Here is an 18,876-nt window from a genome sequence, read left to right on the forward strand (position 1 = left end):
ACAGCGAACACCCTGAGACCCGTTTCTAAATGCAGCGCTGCAATGTAGCGAACCGTTCCTAAATGTTTGCTGCAAGAGATCGCTGCAGCAAGGATAAAGCAGCTTTTACGTTCGCTACACGAGTAAAGCAAAATGGACGCTTGTGTGTATAATACGATATTATGGTGTAAAAATAAAAAAGTCGAAGTGACTGTTGATAAAAATATTATGTAAAGATTAAGAATAATTAAATTTAATAAAATGACTCTGAAAGTTATCTAAAGAACAAAAAAATACTATATTTTAAATATAATTATACATCTTTTATCTCTTTACTTCGTTCACATTTTCGGAAAGAGAAATGCTCAATTCTTTATATTTCTTTATTTAAATATTGCAGTTCTTTAACTAAAGCACTACTTTTGGCTCTAACTGGAATTAAAGAATAGATTACGGCGTCCATGTTTCGCTCGAGCGGAAAGCGTTTCTGAACTATGATGCAGTGACGTGTAGCGATAGCTGCTTGTGACGTCATTTTCGCTACACTCTCGCTGCATAAAGAAACGCTAACCTCTGTAAACAAACAAGATGTCAAATGTTAAAAAAAATTAATAAAACATTTTATTAAACGGACTCTAATGTTTTTCAAAAATATTTTAAATTAATTATAGAATTTACTCAGATAATTTTTTACTAAATCGAATCGATCCTAATTAGATTTTGAATTGTAAATTTTTAATGTTGCAGATGGCAAATCCAAGCTGGCAACGTTACCGGTAATACAAAAAAAAAAAATAAATATGGCCGCCCGGTGAAGCGTGTATCTTTTCGTTAAAGCGTTAAAAATTCTTTAATATATGACTGTTTAATTATTTGTGGGCTTTTTATATCAAAATACATGTTTCAGATGTAAATAAAGTGTAAAATTAATTAATAATGGCCTCGGTTTTACGACGTTACGGACTTTTAACAATTCGTCAATTTCACTGCTCGAGGTTACTGCATAAGAACTCGCGGGTAATATTTAATAGTTTGCGTTTTGGTACATTAACGGATAATAAAGCGTTAAGTTTCTCCCCCGAACAGGAAATGAACAATGCAAATAACGTGGAACAATTACTCTCTTTTTCTGATAAGATAGATATTACTGGACGTAGCGCTCTACAGATACTGCAGATTCTAAATAAATGGATAATAAGTGGGCAAACCAACCTGAGAGAGTTTAATGATGATCTGAGGTTCCACACTATCTGTAATATACTGAGGAGAGACTGCCAGAAAATGACTCATAATTCTATCATCTTTGCACTTCGTAATATGTTAGAAATGGGATTGTCTCCGGAATCTGATTTGGTGAGATTTTACGAGAACGAAGTGCTGTGGAAAGCTAGAAAGATGAATTTGAAAACTTTGATTATGTGTATGACCTTCCAGAGACGTTACCAGGAGACCGACTTACAAATCGAAGTGCTGAACAAAGTGGCGCAGGTGATTCGCGGCAGGTGGTTCGAGATAGCCGACGCGTCCGACGTGATCAGGTTGCTGCAGAATTCGGATCTGCTGGACGAGGAGTTCGTCGACCGGATCGAAGACAAGATTCTCGAACTGTTGCGCGACATGAGTCTGGTGGAGTTGCATAAGATTCTGGTGTGTTTTTCTCATTTGAACCGTCGCCCCACTCCTATACTTAAAGCCATATCTTATCACGTGAATCAGAAGAACGACAAATTGGATGCCAAGCAACTGGTCAACACGTTGTTCGCTTTAAATGTGTTGTCTTTTCCCGACTCCGTTTTGATGCAGAAAATTGAAAATGATTTACTAGTAGAAATTCCAAATATAAACAAACCCCAAGTGATGCTTACTCTATTGATTTCGATTGGTCAGCTTTCGTGGAGAAATAAAAGTAAGTGTCGTGTATCTACTAAACATAACATTTTTCCTGTAATGTTTGTATTTCATTTTAAGCACTAGTCTTGCTTGATGGAATGCTGCATAATTCGTGTGTACTTTAGAATGTAATATCTATTGTTGCATTACATTATAATATTAACTAACAACTCTACTAAAATCGGAGACAATATATTACTGAAGCCAAATAGTGCCGTATGCTATCGAGCTATATAATGGCTATAATATTTATTTAATATTATAGCCATTATACAGGGTGGGCCAGCGAAAACGAAACGGCAGAGTGTTCGTGTTCGTCCAAGCAAAGCGCTCGGACAGGTCGATTTTACTCTCGAGGGGACATCTTTTGCAATAAAGTTTTTGAGATTCTGAATATTAACTAAACAAACATTTTTTTCGAAATAAATGCTTGTTTAGTTAATACAAAATAAATGAGTTTTTAAAATTTTTTGTTGTCTGTTGTATTCAGAATCGCAAAAACTTTATTGCAAAAGATGTCCCCTCGAGAGTAAAATCGACCTGTCCGAGCGCTTTGCTTGGACGAACACGAACACTCTGCCGTTTCGTTTTCGCTGGCCCACCCTGTATAGTCCAATAGCATACGGCAGTAGTTTGCTTTAGTAACATTGTAATATGTTTGAGCTGTTCAAAACTAGAAGCTGATTTATAATGAAAGATCAGTAATGGAGTTTCTAGATTACTCTCTGTCTTCCATTATGATTTATACTTTTAAAGTTAGTTGGCATTTAATTGAACAGCACTTTTTGACATCAAAAATCAAATTTGAATAGCAGGCAACTATGGAGATGTGTTGCTAGGTCAGAATTTATATTCCAAACTAGACAATGAAAGAAATGACAGTTTAGTTTACACATTTATATGATAGATTATAAAATATTCAAGTGTTTGTCAGAGAAGAAAATTAGGTTACAATACACAACCAAAATCCAGCATATAAAAGGAACTTTGATGCAAAAATAAACAAAACAGATGTTTTTCATTGTTTAAATGGTCATCATTGAGTTACGTTAGTTCAAAAATAGAATAAATGCAATGGAAGATATAATTTTAAATATTAAAATGTGTCAATTGGATAACTCCATACATGTGGATGGCATTTGATGATGTAGGAGAAATGTGAAAATTTCACACAGAAGGGAAGGTGTCTGCCACTTTGTAGTTGGTCACAGAGATTTAAAGTTCCTTTTGTCAAAATCCAACACATTAAAGTTCCTTTTATCTGCTGAATTTTGGTGTTTTGGTTTTGTATTAACATATGATCAACTAGTAAATTATGTTACTGACATACAAATAAAGCTAATAGTGCACAGGACAGCTTAGTATTGCTTAGCCTTTACTACTATCATTTCACTTATATTCTGCAGAAAACAATCGCTATTTTTAGTTTAAAATAAAGAAATTGTTTTTATCTAATCTGTTTCTAAGAAATAAATTTCAAAACCTAATCTTGGGGTTTAAATCTCTCTCAATTTTATTGACAGTTTGGGAAACAAGCTTATATGTTTTCTGAATTACTAAATATAATAAATAGAAAGTTATAACTGCAAATGTAAATACTAAATAACACCAAAAATAAAAAAAACGTTTATAAGTTATAAATATATTGCAGTAATAATAATAATTTATCATAGTTTATAAATTTGCAAAAGGTACTTACATAATAATATTTTGTCTGTTTATTAATATGTTCTCTACTTCAACAGTTATATGCCACTTAACAACAGATAAATGTTCTGTGAAATATGTTGTTAAGTTAATATCTTAGAGTGTATGGTATAGTAATCCTGTATGACTAAACAAAAACAAAATCAACTGTCCTGTGGTGTTAGATGATGATTAAACAAAAATTACACATAATGTATGCATTTATGTTCTGTTATGTTTTGAATGTAAGATATCCTTTAGATGCTTTAGGGTCGATTTACACACAACAGTGACGTGCCGGCGCAGTGACCGTTTGGTGCATAAACATCGATAAATATCACACGTAGCCATCTACGACACGTGATCTGTATTCTGTCAATCGTACAAGTATCGTACACGAAACTCTGATTGGCTATGTGTGATATTTATCGATGCTTACTGCACTGTGCCGGCACGTCACTGTTGCGTGTAAATTGACCCTTAATATATAATGTGCAGTAAGCATTCTGGATGTCACACTGATACAAGATGTGAAATTATTTGAAGGGGAATTTCATAAATATTAGATATTTTCCAACGTAGTTATAGTGTCCTGTCGTGGGTGAAATGAAATCAAATGACCAAAGGAACTAAGATAATTTAAAAGAAATGCTACGAACATAAGGAATAGAATGTTTAGTAAACTTTAGTGGTGACCTAATGAACATTTAGAAACCAGAAATAGAAAATATAGGACTCTACCATTAAGAAAGTTGAATTTATTGATCGAGTATCCTAATGGCATTAAAAGCCAGATATGAATTTTGGCTGTATTATCTTATGAGATCTCTGTCGTTAAGCAGCACGTACCAGTTTAATAAAATTGACAAAATTTTGCACCGTATGTTAAGAAATATGCATATTAGTTCATCTTCAAACTAAAAATAATACAATAATTTATTTATAATAAAGTTTCAGTAAATATTAAAGGTAAATTTGTTTCAATAGATTTAATAGAAGCTTGCAGTGATTGGATATTGAAAAACTTAAATCTCTGTCGGCCACAAGAATTAGCAGCGTACATTATTACTCTGGCAAAAGTGAATTATATTCCTGCCGAAAAGAAGAAGATTTTTGATTTGATTTTACCTCGGCTTTCTGAGAAAACCGTCGAAGTTAAAAGAGTCTGGCTCGATGTCGTCTGGTCTTTGGCAATACTGAAAGAGGCGTCATCCGAACACTTGGCATCTGTACTGAAACCCTCCTTTTACCAAACAGAAATTGGTGAGTTACTTTGAAAAATATCAATAATTTAATTGCTGTTTAATGTAGTTCGTGTTTAACAGTGATTTAATTCGTGCTTTTAAATATTGTTAAAATAGTAAATATGTTTATGATGTGAAGTAGTTATAATAGTCTTTCAACACAATAAATTCATAATCTTCTACAGTATATCACACAATGATCTATACACAATCTGGTTCGGCAGCAGAAAACTGGAACTACGACTTACGTCGTACCTACACAAGTAAATTCGACTTACGTCGCCTCTCCTGGAACCAATTACCGACGTAAGTCGAGGTATACCTGTAATGTTTTTGGTCATATGTGATGACTCCATTAGATTAATGTTCCAAATATTGAACATTTATAAACACTAATAGAAATAAAACAGAAATATGTGAAACCTAAATGTGCTTAAATATAAATTGTAAAAGATCCTATAATATCATGTGCGATCCTTAATTTCACACTGAAAGGAAGATAAATACGGTGTTAAGGAGTTATACCACAGCAATATAGTAGATTTTAGAATATTAGTTTTTATACTGAAATATGTTTGGCATTTGCCTATTTCTGGTGTATTTTTATTAATATTTGTAAATGTTTCAGTTATTGAACATTAACGTGATAAAGGTTATTAAATATGACCAAAAACGTCAGTTTTTCAGAGTTTAATTGTAAGGTTGCCGACGAGGGTGGAAACGTGTCAAGAGGGTCGAGGAGTCGCGAAGGGTTCGTATGTGGGCGATCGGCACTGAGACAGACTCTACGGTTACAAGAAACTGTTTATTTAACGTGAAAGGTGCTTACATGATTTTCGCGATCTTGGAAGTTTTAAGTTGGTAGCGGCCTCTGGGTCTACCTCTCCTTTCCAAGATGGTTCTAGATGGAGTGCCCCTAGTTTGCAAATAACAGTTCCCTCGACGTCTCGATGACTCTGGGATGATGCGATTGACTTCTGGTGATGGGAAGATGTTGGGAGATGGAGACGAAGAATGGACACAAGACACACACACACACACACACACACACACACACACACACACACACACAACAGCTGGTCCGACACTTGGAAATTTTGGGAGAAGAAGCCATCGCGTCCTTGAATTCCCAGAGTTTTATTAATTTTTGCCCTTGATTGTCAATTCCAATTGGTGGCTTTTTCTCATTCTTGCTTTCTAAGTAGTTGATCACTCGTTACTTACTAAGTGTAACGAGATCTCCAGGAGAGGTCAGAATTGAAGTTTAATTCTATCCCCAACCGGAGACAGTTGATCTTTGTTTTTCCATTGTTTTATTGTTTAAAAGTTTGCATTGCATTTTCATACAAAAATATTATTTTTAACTTTTTTTTTTCTTTCAAAAAACATTATTTTAATGCAAATTTTAGTGTGGGTTCTGACCTGTCCAGGGCCTCATGTAATAAACTTTCTTTCCGTGCTGTACAAGGTAGTGTATAGGTAATTGAGCAACATGATTAAAGAGTAATTCTTCTATCTTGTTGAAAGACTAATATTATCCTATAATATGGATGACAATCTAAAAGTAATTAGAACTGTTGGTTGGGAAATAAAGATGTGAAATTATTGATATATATCAGATGTTATACTTGCAGTGATTTCCGGTAGATCGAAATCCACGGACACAATAAATATATATATATATTTGCTAAGGACTCAGACGTTGACCAAACACACGTGCATGTAAATGACAACAAAAGATTTATTTTAAACAGTACAGTAACAGTGAGATAATTCCTACCGCTCAAGTTTACACAATATACGAATTATCGACTTAAAAGTAACAAAATTTACAATACTATATATACATATATATACACGCTTCCCCCATACAAAATAAATGCATACAGTAACCTTCAATGAATCACGACAGTAGGCTAGAAGTGAATGCCACACAGCTTCGAGCTTCCGAGCGGTTTAAAACACCAAACCTCAAAACTAATAGTTCTATTTGAAACCTGGACATAATTCACATTACAAAACGTATGTCCCTCGTTGATATTCTTCAATTGCACTACGATAGAAATGGATTGTACTTCCCGAGTGAAAATGGTTCCCTTTCGCAACTCCTGTTCTCCCGGCCTAACTCTGACGTTCTTGCTGACCTCTCACCTTAGTACCTTCCTCGACGAATCCAAAAAGAAAAAGTGTTCTCAACCGTGGGAGTTTGCTAGTTTATACTTCCCGCTCTCCGGAAGTTCGCTTCACTCACGTGTCCCACCCTGGACCAATCAGAAGGCTTTTCACGTATACCTAAGGTGGCATCGTAACAAAAAATACACGCGATATGGTACAATACAAGAAAACCCGATACGTACAAAAATGAAACCGAGACAACAAAATAATACTGTTATGTAACCATTTAATCTGTATTCAATAAAGCGGCATGATGTCTACCTTTATACCAAATTTCTATAATGAATGAGTTAAATTAACCATAATCTAACTTGACGGTTTAGCCTCGTGTTCCGAAGTCAATCTGGCATTTAGTTATAAAATATGTCCGTACATTAATTTTATTCATACATATATCATATATATTTAATTTGTTTACATGCATAAAATGAAATTATTATTTTATTATGTTTTCACTTCAGAGAATGATAGTTATCACAACAATATTTTTCGACTGAAGTTATTAAACGTCAGATCCGTTGCAGTCGTCGAACATCCTCTGGATCCTAAATTAATAACAATAGAGAAACCAGTATTCAAATTCACTCAGGTAAAGTTTATTTAATGATATTTTGATTGCTGTCTTTGTTTTTATAAAAGTAATTCCTTTATTTGTGAAATATAAATGGTGTCTAAAAGATTACAGTGCAGTGGAAAAGGATTTAAGTAAAGTGAAGTTTTACATACAATATTTCGGTTTCTTCTATTTCAAATGCCAGAAAGGACCCCAGAGGTCCTAAATCCAAAGGAGTGAGGTCCAAAGACCTAGAGGGCCACATTCCAAGGAAGACTATGCAATTTGCAAAAGAAGTCTTCCAAAAACCAGGTTTACGAGCAAGCAGTGATGCGATCTACTGCAACATGGAAATGTGTGATGTGCGACTTACAGGTCTTGTATACAATGCCATGCATGTGACTGTAATGTCATTATAGATTTCTCACTGCACCGTAAATTTACAGACACCTTGTATATTGTCTTGCTATTTATGATTTCTATAATAAAAGATAGATAAGGAACTTCTATATAAAATATGATGGGATGGATTTAATACTATTTGTTCATTTTAGCTTAAAAACGTAAAAAACTAATAACCTAAAAATGTTGATTTTGTTTTTATTTCATTATCTTCCTTTTATCAGAGACAAAGAACTTACAGCAAGGATACTCAGAACAAAAAAAAATTCAAGTTATGCATTTTATAGGAGTTTATACAATGCTCTTCAGGCTATAAAATAAAAATATACAATTTTAGAGCTTACGAAATGCAAGAGCATCAATATAAACTTAAAACTGACCTTTTTCTTTGGTATAAAACAAATTACAAGTTTTCCATTTGTACATCATTAATTAACAAACATTAGCAAGGTTGAGGCCGAAGTTTTAAATGCGAAAACGTGTACGTCGGACGTTCGGCGCCGCTTTCCTGTAAGCCTAGAAGTTTGACAATGACGTTTGGAACGTCGAGCACGATTCCACTGACTTTCCAAACGCCATTGTCAAACTTCTAGGCTTACGGGAAAGCAGCGCAGAACGTCCGACGTACACGTTTTTGCATTTAAAACTTTGGCCTCAACCTTGCTATTCACTTTTTCTTGAATTTTTATCTCGTATAATATCAAACCGTGCACCTTCTATTTTTATTCCATTATTCAAATTAAAGGTATAGTTGTATGTTGCATGTATAGTTGCCATATGTTCCAGAAAGCTACATAAATATGTTTTTCTCTTTATAGAGGATTTTAACATTGGGTACATTCCAGTATGCATCAAACAACACATCAATGAACTGCGATGTACGAAAATGTGTTTTGACATTTACCGATGAGTTCGTCGGTGCAGCAACCGATGTGCATCACACTCATCAGTTTGCGGATATGGTGAACCCCGACAAAGCAATATGGCTGCCTCCATGGTTATATTTAGCAATTTTATAAAATAATCATAAAAATTGAATAAGTTGATTAGCATGTAATATTATTTAATACACTCTCTGGAACCTGTAACCGGCACATAGCGCATATATATTGTATATCGCGAGTGACAAATGTTTTCGAATGAGCACGTTGCTCTTCTTTGGGTTCTTTGCGTTTTTGAACAACGTGCTTGTTCAAAAACGTTTGTCACCCACGATGTACAATATATATGTGTTACGTGCTGGTTACAGGTTCCAGAGAGAGTAGATTTCACTCTGGTGCTCAAGTTGGAATCATTTGTGTTATTATTTAATGCCATATGTTGTAATTAAATATAGGATTATTTGATGATGATTTAAACAGTTTTTTAATGTGACCAATTGAAACATATGCTGTGCTGCTTGTAGTAAGTAGAAGACTACGCTCGAAAATGGAGTATGAAACTTTGTCGCTTTTATATAGCGAGAAGTTTTTTTTAGGCTTCATCATAGCAACAGTAGCAGCTAATGAAAATATTTCATCATCATAATCATTTTTACTATTCATCTATATTAATCCAAAGTTATTTTGACAAAATAAGTCTTCAAATGCCAATATGGCACTGTTTGCTTTCACTATCTTGTAAGCTTGGTGATCCCTTCGTCAATGCATGGATTGTGACCGAGACTAATGCATTCTGGAATGTACCCGTTGTCTTTATCAATAACACATCCAAATTCCTCACGATGCTCGAACCGTGGTAAATTGATATTTTACAAGTTATTTGTTCCAACTTTGATATTGTATTTTAAAATTTCAATAACAATATCAGACAAGTTCGGTACCAACACAATGATATGCCAGCTCATTTCCAAGCAGATGTGCATCAATGTCTCGTAAAATGATTCAACAACTGATAGAGGGATAATGCAGTCTTGTTCCATGGCTGCACATTTTCTAGACTTGACTCCAATAGTTTTTTCCTGTGAGGTCTCAGTGTAGTATTGAAGGCATCATTTTGAACATTCACTGCAGGTAAGTAAAGCTAACTGTGAACATGAACATTGATATAAATGAAATCCTGTGATGTACTGCATGCCATAATATGATAAAGATCACAAAACTCTAATGTGGAATGGGTATGTACAGGATCTCAGTGAAAGATCATGATTTCAGCCAGAGACACACGCATGCATCTTAAAACAAGAGTCAAGGCATTGCATATTAAAAAAATATGCTATGGAATTGCATTCGTTCTTGGCATCCCTTTATGATGCCAGGAAATGATTTTTTAGCACTCTGCACATGGCAATATCATGTTCTGGGATGAAGGACATAATCAGGCTCGTCGAGTATTCTTTGAAGTTATTGAAATTTATGAACGCAGTCACATCATTTTGATACTAACGGACTATCAAATTAATGGTGGATATTATATTTCTATATTTCTAGAATGCCAATCTCTAACAGTGACCATCCTTAAGCACATGATATTGTTTAGTATGCAGTTCTTATGTATGTTATCTGTATATTAATTGAAAGAGGGTTTCAGTTTATCTGAGTTAGGGTGTGATAAAAGACTAAGGCTAAAAATATGATTTGGGTATCAAATTAAAGTTTTCATTCTATAGATGATCCCACTGAAGACAGATTTCAGGAAAGTACAATACTTCAGGTTTGGCAAAGTCTCAAAGGTATTGTGCAATGTTAAGTGGGACAAATACATTGGGGTTTGACCCTGTTAACTTTAGCCTGAGCAATTTTTTTGTGTTTTGCAGCTTCATTATTGTAAATACTGAGGTCAATAATGTTGCAAACTTTCTAGTATTCAATTATTCCTGGGTAGTATTTACTCATGGCTAATTTAAACATTAAATTCATTTGATCCATGAGGCGTTATAGTAAATCATACAGGCCTAGGAGTGCTATTTCCCCTTTGAAAAAGTGAGAAAAGTGAGTTGAAATACAGAAAAAGTGAATAAAAAGTGAGTGCAATAGTGACAAAACAAAGTGAAAACACAGAAGGAAAACTCAGCAAAACAGCAGTAAAAATTGTTATTTCTTTTTATTCTGTTATGGTTAAACACATTTTAAAAATTTCTGTATATACTGTAATATAGTAGCCACTCGTTATATCGCGTTTTTTTGGTCCCCTAAATTTTAAAAGCATTTGAGTCAATTAATTTTAAATTACCAATTACCACTGAATTTCTATTTGCAACGAAATACGAGAAAGAGCTAAATATGCAGAACAGGTGGATAGATCGATTGTCATTTGTTTCCTTTTGATATAAAAGTTGTTTATTTATTAGTTTTAAGTACAGACTCCTCATTTACAAGTTTCTGTGAATTCGAAATTTCATACATTTATGTGAATTAACGGTATTGCGTCAATTCACATAAAGGTGTGAAATTTCGAATTCACCGCATAACGTGTAAGGAAAAGATCTCTCTAATTCTGAACGAAAACTTCTATAATTTTTATACAGTAGTAACTTCATTTTGCTTTTTAGAGAATTTTTACTCTGTAATTTTATAAGTTTTGATGTTCTATTATATATTCAATATTCATTTTTTTTTAAATTTTCAATTACAGCATTTATAATTTTTATTGAAAAATATAAACTACACGAATTTCTAATAAGCGATTTATATAGTACTGTATAATAAAATCGCAATTGATGTTTTGTTTTTATATCGACAGTATTTGTCTTTCAATGTCATTGTTAAAGAAACAATGCTAAATGGGCGTTCGTGGTTTCGATGTTTACGTAAACGTCAATTAATTCGATATAACCTACGAATAAAATTCAGGATTGAAAAACTAAGCTTATTTTATATCAGAAACACTTGCTGATGAAAGAACAGAGATTCCATAGCATGTATAATCTGTTTAGTAAAAGCCCAGAATTTTTATTACTCGGTTATATCGCGTTTTTTTTTTTTTTCTGTTTCCCGATAACCAGTGGCTTCTGTATTTCCAGTAAACGATGAATACTTGAAAAGTCTTTTGCTTCTGTAAATAATCAGTCATGAAAGATGATATTCTTTTATTAAGATTATTCTGCATGTTATCAACTTCCTTCTATTTCGCTTCCTCTTGCTTTTGAACACTTAACACTAATAAGCATCACACGTGCTGCTTGTACTTCATTCATGTTCTTGCTGTTAATAGCCTTCTCCAGTTTTTTTGTTTGCTGCTTCTAACAAAACTTAGACTGTTGCATGTATTTCATTTTCTTCTACATTTTTCTGGTTTAAACTCAGTTGCCGTTCCATAATCTTCACGTTACGAACAGCTTTCTTTTGTTGTTCTTCAAAACATTTCTGTGCTCTTTTTTCCGTTTCTCTTATTCTTTTCATTTCGTTTCTCTTATTCTTTTCATTCCGTTTCTCTTATTCTTTAACTTCTTTTCATTTTCCAATCGTTCTTGATAATTTCTATGCACCGAGGAAGCTAATTTCAGTCGTCCTTTGCAATAGGTACAAGGTGTGGGCTTTGGTCATACATGTTCAGTCCCTCCTTAACAATCAAAAGTGAATTAAGCATTCTTTCCAACACTGATGCTCTATCAGGAGAAAGTGCCCGGCATAAAATTGATCCTCTCATTCATGGGAACGGGATTTTCGATGCCGATTTCACTAATTTGGCTATTCTCGGATATTTATCATTATCAGAAACTGTTTATTTTTTAATGCTTCGAGATGTGTAAATATTGATTTCCAAATAAAATAATAAATCTGAAATAAATATACTCCAAATAATATAAGTAAAATAATATTTTATTAATGATTTCATAAATAACAAAAAACTTTTTCCTGCAGATGAATAAAAACCAACATCGTTGCAAAGTTGTTAACCTTTGGGAAGCCTGTGAAAATCTTTCTCACAAGCAACTACGTGTTGTACTTTTTACAACACTTCGAATATTTTAATTTATTTGGTAAATTTTATATGTAAATATGAATTTACATTTTCGTTTACTTTTTTAGTCTCTCAATTAATGCACAATTATAATCGGCATAAGAGAAGATTAAAAAATGGATATTTCACAAGCAAAGTAATCACACATTTTATGAAAATAACACTTACTATATGGAATAATTATACTTGTAGTCAATTTAAACATACATTTATGGGAAGATGTAGATGTGATTTAACGTTAACAATATGCTATGAAATCATTAAAGTAATTTTATTAAACTCAAGTTTATGAAATTATTTAAAGATAAATCAAGTAAAAAAATATTTTTGTAAACGACAACTCCATAACCCGATTGTTAATTAAAACCAAATAATCTGCCAAATTATTGGGCTATAACCAGGATAACTAAATGGTCAGAAACGAAATCTTTTTTAGTGGTAGGAGGTTACGCTACTATCTCGTGTTAATTTTAATAATTATATATTTTGAATTTAAAAGCGGCAGCAGTGTTGTCAGCTTGAGAGATTAATCCCTCTGCGTAATGTGCTTTCCCCTGCAAAAGGACTTTAGTGATTTTCTTAGAAAACAGCCAAAACTGCAGGGATGCTTAGAATACTTATTTTTAAACTCTGTAGAAGGAAATGCAATTCGGATAAGGTAGATTTTGGCGAATAATGAAAATATGGCATGAGTACATAACTTTACTCAACACTGGCTTCTGAATTTGTAATGAGAGGGATTTTTTAAGTGCATAAAAGATTTTTTTAAATACGTTAAATAAATTTTTGTTTTCTATAACCTAACGACACTGAGCGGGCAGTTGCAATTTTGAGTCTGCTCAGGGCCGCGTATTTTCTTCTAAAAAATTCTATTCCGATAGTCCGATAATTCGGCAATTCGTTTGGCTTTAAAATTATTTTTGGTTTGCCCACATCTTAATTAAGCACGTGAAAATGACCAAAAAAGTGAGAAAAGTGAGAAAATGACCTGAAAAGTGAGAAAAGTGAGGATACTTCAGAAAAGTGAGTACAAGTGAGAAAAGTGAGCGACTCCGAGGCCTGATCATACCATCTACACTTTATCCAGCAGCAACACTAATATATAAACATTCTGGGCAACATTTAGGGGCCTGTGTCAGGTTTTGACATTAACCTACTCGAATGTCTGTAATGAAATAGCTGACGCTCGATTTGGTTAATGTTGAAACTTGACGTAGGCCCATAAATTTAGCTGAAAACATTTGTATATTAAAGTGTTGCGGCTAGAAAAAGTGTGGATGGTGCGATTTCTTATCTGTAAGTTCCAGCTTACATATGGGAAGAGGCATCATAGAATATAACATTTTATTCGGTTGATGTTCTGTACTTAAAACCTGAAGTTGGCTGACGAAAGAAGCCAAAAATGTTCAGTTTACTAATATTTTACATTACTGAAAATGAGACAGCGGTTACTTTATCCGAGAAAATATTATAGTTTTGTTCAAATAGATGATGCCTTATTAAGAAAATTGATAATTTTATGGGAAGGACACTCGTAGACTGCACAACAGCTTGTAGCCTTTTGTGGAAGTGGCCGACGTGGGCCGCAGACATGACTGTCGAGAGCCGTGAATATTGGATATTCCTGAGCACACTGACAACAATTAAACTATATTGGTTTAAGTCTTAATACATGACTGTAAGTGGAAATGAGAGGACCAAGTAGAGTTAAATAGTTTACACTGTCACAGGAACCAAACACTTACTGAAACAAAATACTAGTCACGAAGAGTCGATTGGCCAAACAAACTGAATGAATAAATATAAAACATGGCCAACGGTATTACATTTAATTGTATAAATATAAAATTGCAACGTTTTAACAAAAATACTTGTTTACGTTCTTCATCCGTCGTTTGCTCTGTGTTTGTGAAACTGTGGACTGTCAACTGGAGCGAACGACGGACGAAGAACGTAAACAAGTATTTTCGTTAAAACATTGCAATTTTATATTTATACAATTAAACTGAATGAAGTTCAACAAAAGTTGAGATATTAGCGAGGTTGAGGCTGAAGTTTTAAACGCAAAAATGTGTACGTTGGACATTCGGTGCCGCTTTCCTGTAAGCCTAGAAGTTTGGCAATTGCATTTGGAATGTCGAGGCATGATTCCACTGACTTTCCAAATGCCATTGTCAAACTTCTAGTCTTACGGGAAAGCGGTGCCGAACGTCCGACGTACACGTTTTTGCATTGAAAACTTCTGGCTATTCTCAAGTTCTAACTGGTCAAATACTCGCTGAAAGGGGATGAACTGGCAGTTTCTATACACTTCATAGCAACTTGTAAGCCAAGCTTAAATAATGTAACTGATCATGCGTGTCTGTTATGCAGGGTTCAAGTTGAACTCCGGATCTACCGTTCTATTTTTCCCAAATTTTGTAAATTACTCAAGATTCAAAATTAATTTCTAATCATTCACCTTTGTATAAGTTAGTAACACAACAGCGTACTTTAGGTCAAATTACAAAGATAATTAATTAAAATGAGCCTTATTATAGCCCGAAAATAATTTTGATGTATTTATAACATAGAGAGAGCATCACAGATTGCCAAAGTTGTTACGCTATATTCAAAATTAGAAAAATTGCTACGCTGTCTGATATGTAAGACAATTAAGAAATTTAGGTTAATGTTACCTATGGTTCCAAAATGGTGGCTCGTCACTGATCGAGCAAAGAGAAGAAAGGAAACGGTGGGGATGCACGTTCTAACCTAACCTATTCTAATAGATTACCATAATTATTACCAACAAAATTATTAGAATAGGCATTGGCGTAGCGTGGGTGTTAGCGGCCCGGGGTGGAGGAAAATTTTGCCCTCCCTTATTTAGGTATTATTATTATTTATTGTGAAATTTTGCCGCTCCCTTAAAGTGTTGCCCGTGGCGGGCCGCCCCTGCCGCCCCCACTACACTATGCCACTGAGAATAGGTTAGGTTAGAACATGAATCCCCACTGTTTCCTTTCTTCTATTTGCTGGAATCAGAGACGAGCCACCATTTTGGAACCATAGGTAACATTAACCGAAATTTATAGTTATAAAACTGCAATATCAATGTAAAAATAATAAAAGTATATAAATTTAAAACATATTTTAACATGCAAGTTAGAAGGGTGAAATAACCAGCAAAAAGCAACGGCACGTCTGGTTATTTAACGATCCACGTCTACAAAAATGTACAAAAGGTTGATGATGTACATTTCAGTAATTATTAATTAGCAAGTAAGAAAGAAATCAATAGTAACAGTAGTATTATAATGATAGAATTTAATCAAACAGATAAAGAAAAGCGAAGAAAGACAAGTTTCTAACTTGGTTGTCCATGCGTTGAGCGATTTCATACCAATTGGAAAATACATGGTTGTAAATCAGGATTCATCAATGGGAATTACTATTGGTAATCACTAATTTAAATTTTTCTTTTGTCATTTTTATTCTCGTAATTGAGTTTTGTGGATTTACAGATGCCGAATTCATCATAGACAAGAAAGGAAAGCCACAGCCAATAGAAATATATGGCACGAGGAGTGGCCTCACCAACATATGCAAACCATTGCCTAATAACCTTCACAGGTAAATCGTTTTATTTTGGACTTGTAAAATATCAAAAGTTAAAATATTTTCTTTATGCGCAATAGTGCGTTACATTGATCCCACTCTTACCCACCCACTCTGAATAAATAAACAATAAAATATGTTTTAAAATATACTTATATTGATTTGTAAATTATTCTTACAGGATAGCCGTAGTCGTTTGGGATTTTAAAGATCTTACGTTGGATGGCCAATTAATGGGAATAAATTCTTTATATGTCAGGCTTCTGAAGAAAATAGGCTATTCTGTTGTAGAGGTGAATGAAATTTTAAATAAATTTTATTACCTGCTCATGTATAGGTGGAACAATCAAACTATAGAACCACAGTAGCCAAACTGTGGCTTGCGAGCCATTAATGGCTCTTCTAGTCCCTTATTGTGGCTCCTGTATACTTATACAATTTCTTTTTATAAACTTGGTATGTACTACTAACACGTATATAATATAGCGTAGTGTAATATACACAAGGATTGTAAATGTACTTGCGGCATACTATCGAATGGGCATTAATTTTAAGGTATATTTGAAAGTTTAGGTTGTTTAAAGTCAAAGGAGTTAAATGAAAGTTTACTATACTGATAGTTTATGACTGGCCGACTAGGTAAACAAACAGTGATATTTACTCGATAGATGGTGTGGTGGCTCTCCGATAGGCATTCCGGTAGAGGTTGCGGCACTCGTGTATTTCTGACGAGCAGTGTGTGACTCCTATTGCGACAAGGTTTGGTCACCCGGCCTATAGAACATTACCTGTATTAAAGGAGAGGATTAAAACACTAAAATTTTTCATTCCTGGCTGTTTTATAGAGGAAAATTATGATAATCTGGCAAAACACGATCCCCTAGATTTTTAATTTTTAGACTTGGGACACCTTGAAATGTTGAAAAATGCAAAAAAATTTGGGAGTAATTTCTGTATGTAATGATGTTAGTGTATGGGGAGCACAATTTTGTTTACTTTCTTCGAAACTCCTGTGCTTTTTGTCAAAAATTTCTGAAATTTTGCAGGGAAGTTTGGTTAATAGGGGGTTTGATGATATTAAATTTTGGTGGTTAAAGGTTGAGGGTGGGTAGATAGTGGAAGTCGCGTGTATCTCCACCAGGTCAGGCTTAGTGACGATTTTACTCATTATTAGCATTTACAATTTTTTTTTATAAAACTCATCTCTACCCTGAAAATGAAGGCTTTTGCTATTTTATAATTAATAAAATATGATAATTTTAACTAAAAACTTAAAATTTTGGTAGTGCCATCTGTTATAAAATGTTGCTAGGAAAATTGAGCAACCCATTGCTGGTTTATTTAGGTTAGTTTAATATATTCTTACATAAGCTGGATCCATTTCACAGAACTACACTGAGATCAATGAAATGGTATTGTAATAAGGGTAGAGCAAGTGGAGAATTTGCCCAGCTGTTTCATTGTTAAAAACGTAAAATATAAAATTATCAAGGAGAAAATGAGTTTTCTTTATTTGAAAATATATACTTTGGTAGTGATATTGACATTGTTTACAAACAAAAATATCTGCGATAATTTTTCGGGGATGGTCCACACCGGGCGTGTTGGACTCTGTCCCTCGCAACCTCTGTTGTGGCCTGGCCAAATCTACAATGGACTTGGAAAATGGGCGTTTCACCATTCGTAGGGCAAAAAAAAAGTAAAAAATGAAAAACGTGCGTCTTTGTATATAACTTTATCACTTTTAGTATTAACCACAAACAATCAAGTTGTATTTTGTGATCTAGAAACAAATAAATAAATAGCTATTATATTGTATTTACGTAATATTTATTTTCAGGTTCCGTACACCGAGTTCAACAATAAGTTAAATCCTGTGAAAAAGGTGCAGTACCTACAAGATAAAATAGCCCAAGCCATTTAAATTAAGTTCAATATTAAAAAGAAAATTAATTTTTATGAACTCTTTTCATAAAGGCGACTCTGTATAGAATCTAAATAAAAGATTAAAATATTTTCTTTGTTTTGTAATGTTAATTTTGAAATCAGACAGGAGTCAAATAATCCTGAAGTGTGAATAGAAAGTCAAGTGTACCGAAAACCTCAAGAAATTAATGGTTATAGTTGCATTACTATTAAATTGTAAATTATACAGATGAAAGTCTCCTTACATAAGTATTATTTATTTTCTTGCAGTTGATGCACTAGTGGTTTCCACATACAGGGTGTATCAGAATGACGTTTTAAAGATTTGGGCGATTGTAGAGAATGAAATTTTGAATGTTTTGATATAAGGAACCCATAGCCGGAAATGTGATATAAAGTTTCTACGGCGGTAGGAAGTGCTTGACCGCCTTTCACTTTGGTAGCTACCCTTCCGTCCATTGACGTCGTGTTATTGTTCTTGACTTCCTCCTCTGGGGTTACGTAAAGTTCCTTGTGTAT

At 33.8% G+C, this 18,876-nt stretch overlaps 1 protein-coding gene across 1 annotated transcript; it reads left to right on the forward strand.

The window, feature by feature from the left end:
* Positions 1-768: 768 nt before the first annotated feature.
* Positions 769-18,447, forward strand: LOC136975106 (FAST kinase domain-containing protein 4-like). Its single transcript, XM_067270116.1, has 7 exons — positions 769-1,885; positions 4,543-4,818; positions 7,436-7,563; positions 16,153-16,270; positions 16,338-16,446; positions 16,613-16,724; positions 18,272-18,447. The coding sequence occupies exons 1-7, from the start codon at positions 916-918 to the stop codon at positions 18,353-18,355; spliced, it is 1,797 nt and encodes a 598-aa protein (XP_067126217.1). The 5' UTR covers positions 769-915; the 3' UTR covers positions 18,356-18,447.
* Positions 18,448-18,876: the final 429 nt, after the last annotated feature.

This window comes from Centruroides vittatus, unplaced genomic scaffold (assembly GCF_030686945.1).
Source record: "Centruroides vittatus isolate TY-2023 unplaced genomic scaffold, ASM3068694v2 contig_108, whole genome shotgun sequence".
In the NCBI taxonomy this organism is placed as follows: domain Eukaryota; kingdom Metazoa; phylum Arthropoda; class Arachnida; order Scorpiones; family Buthidae; genus Centruroides; species Centruroides vittatus.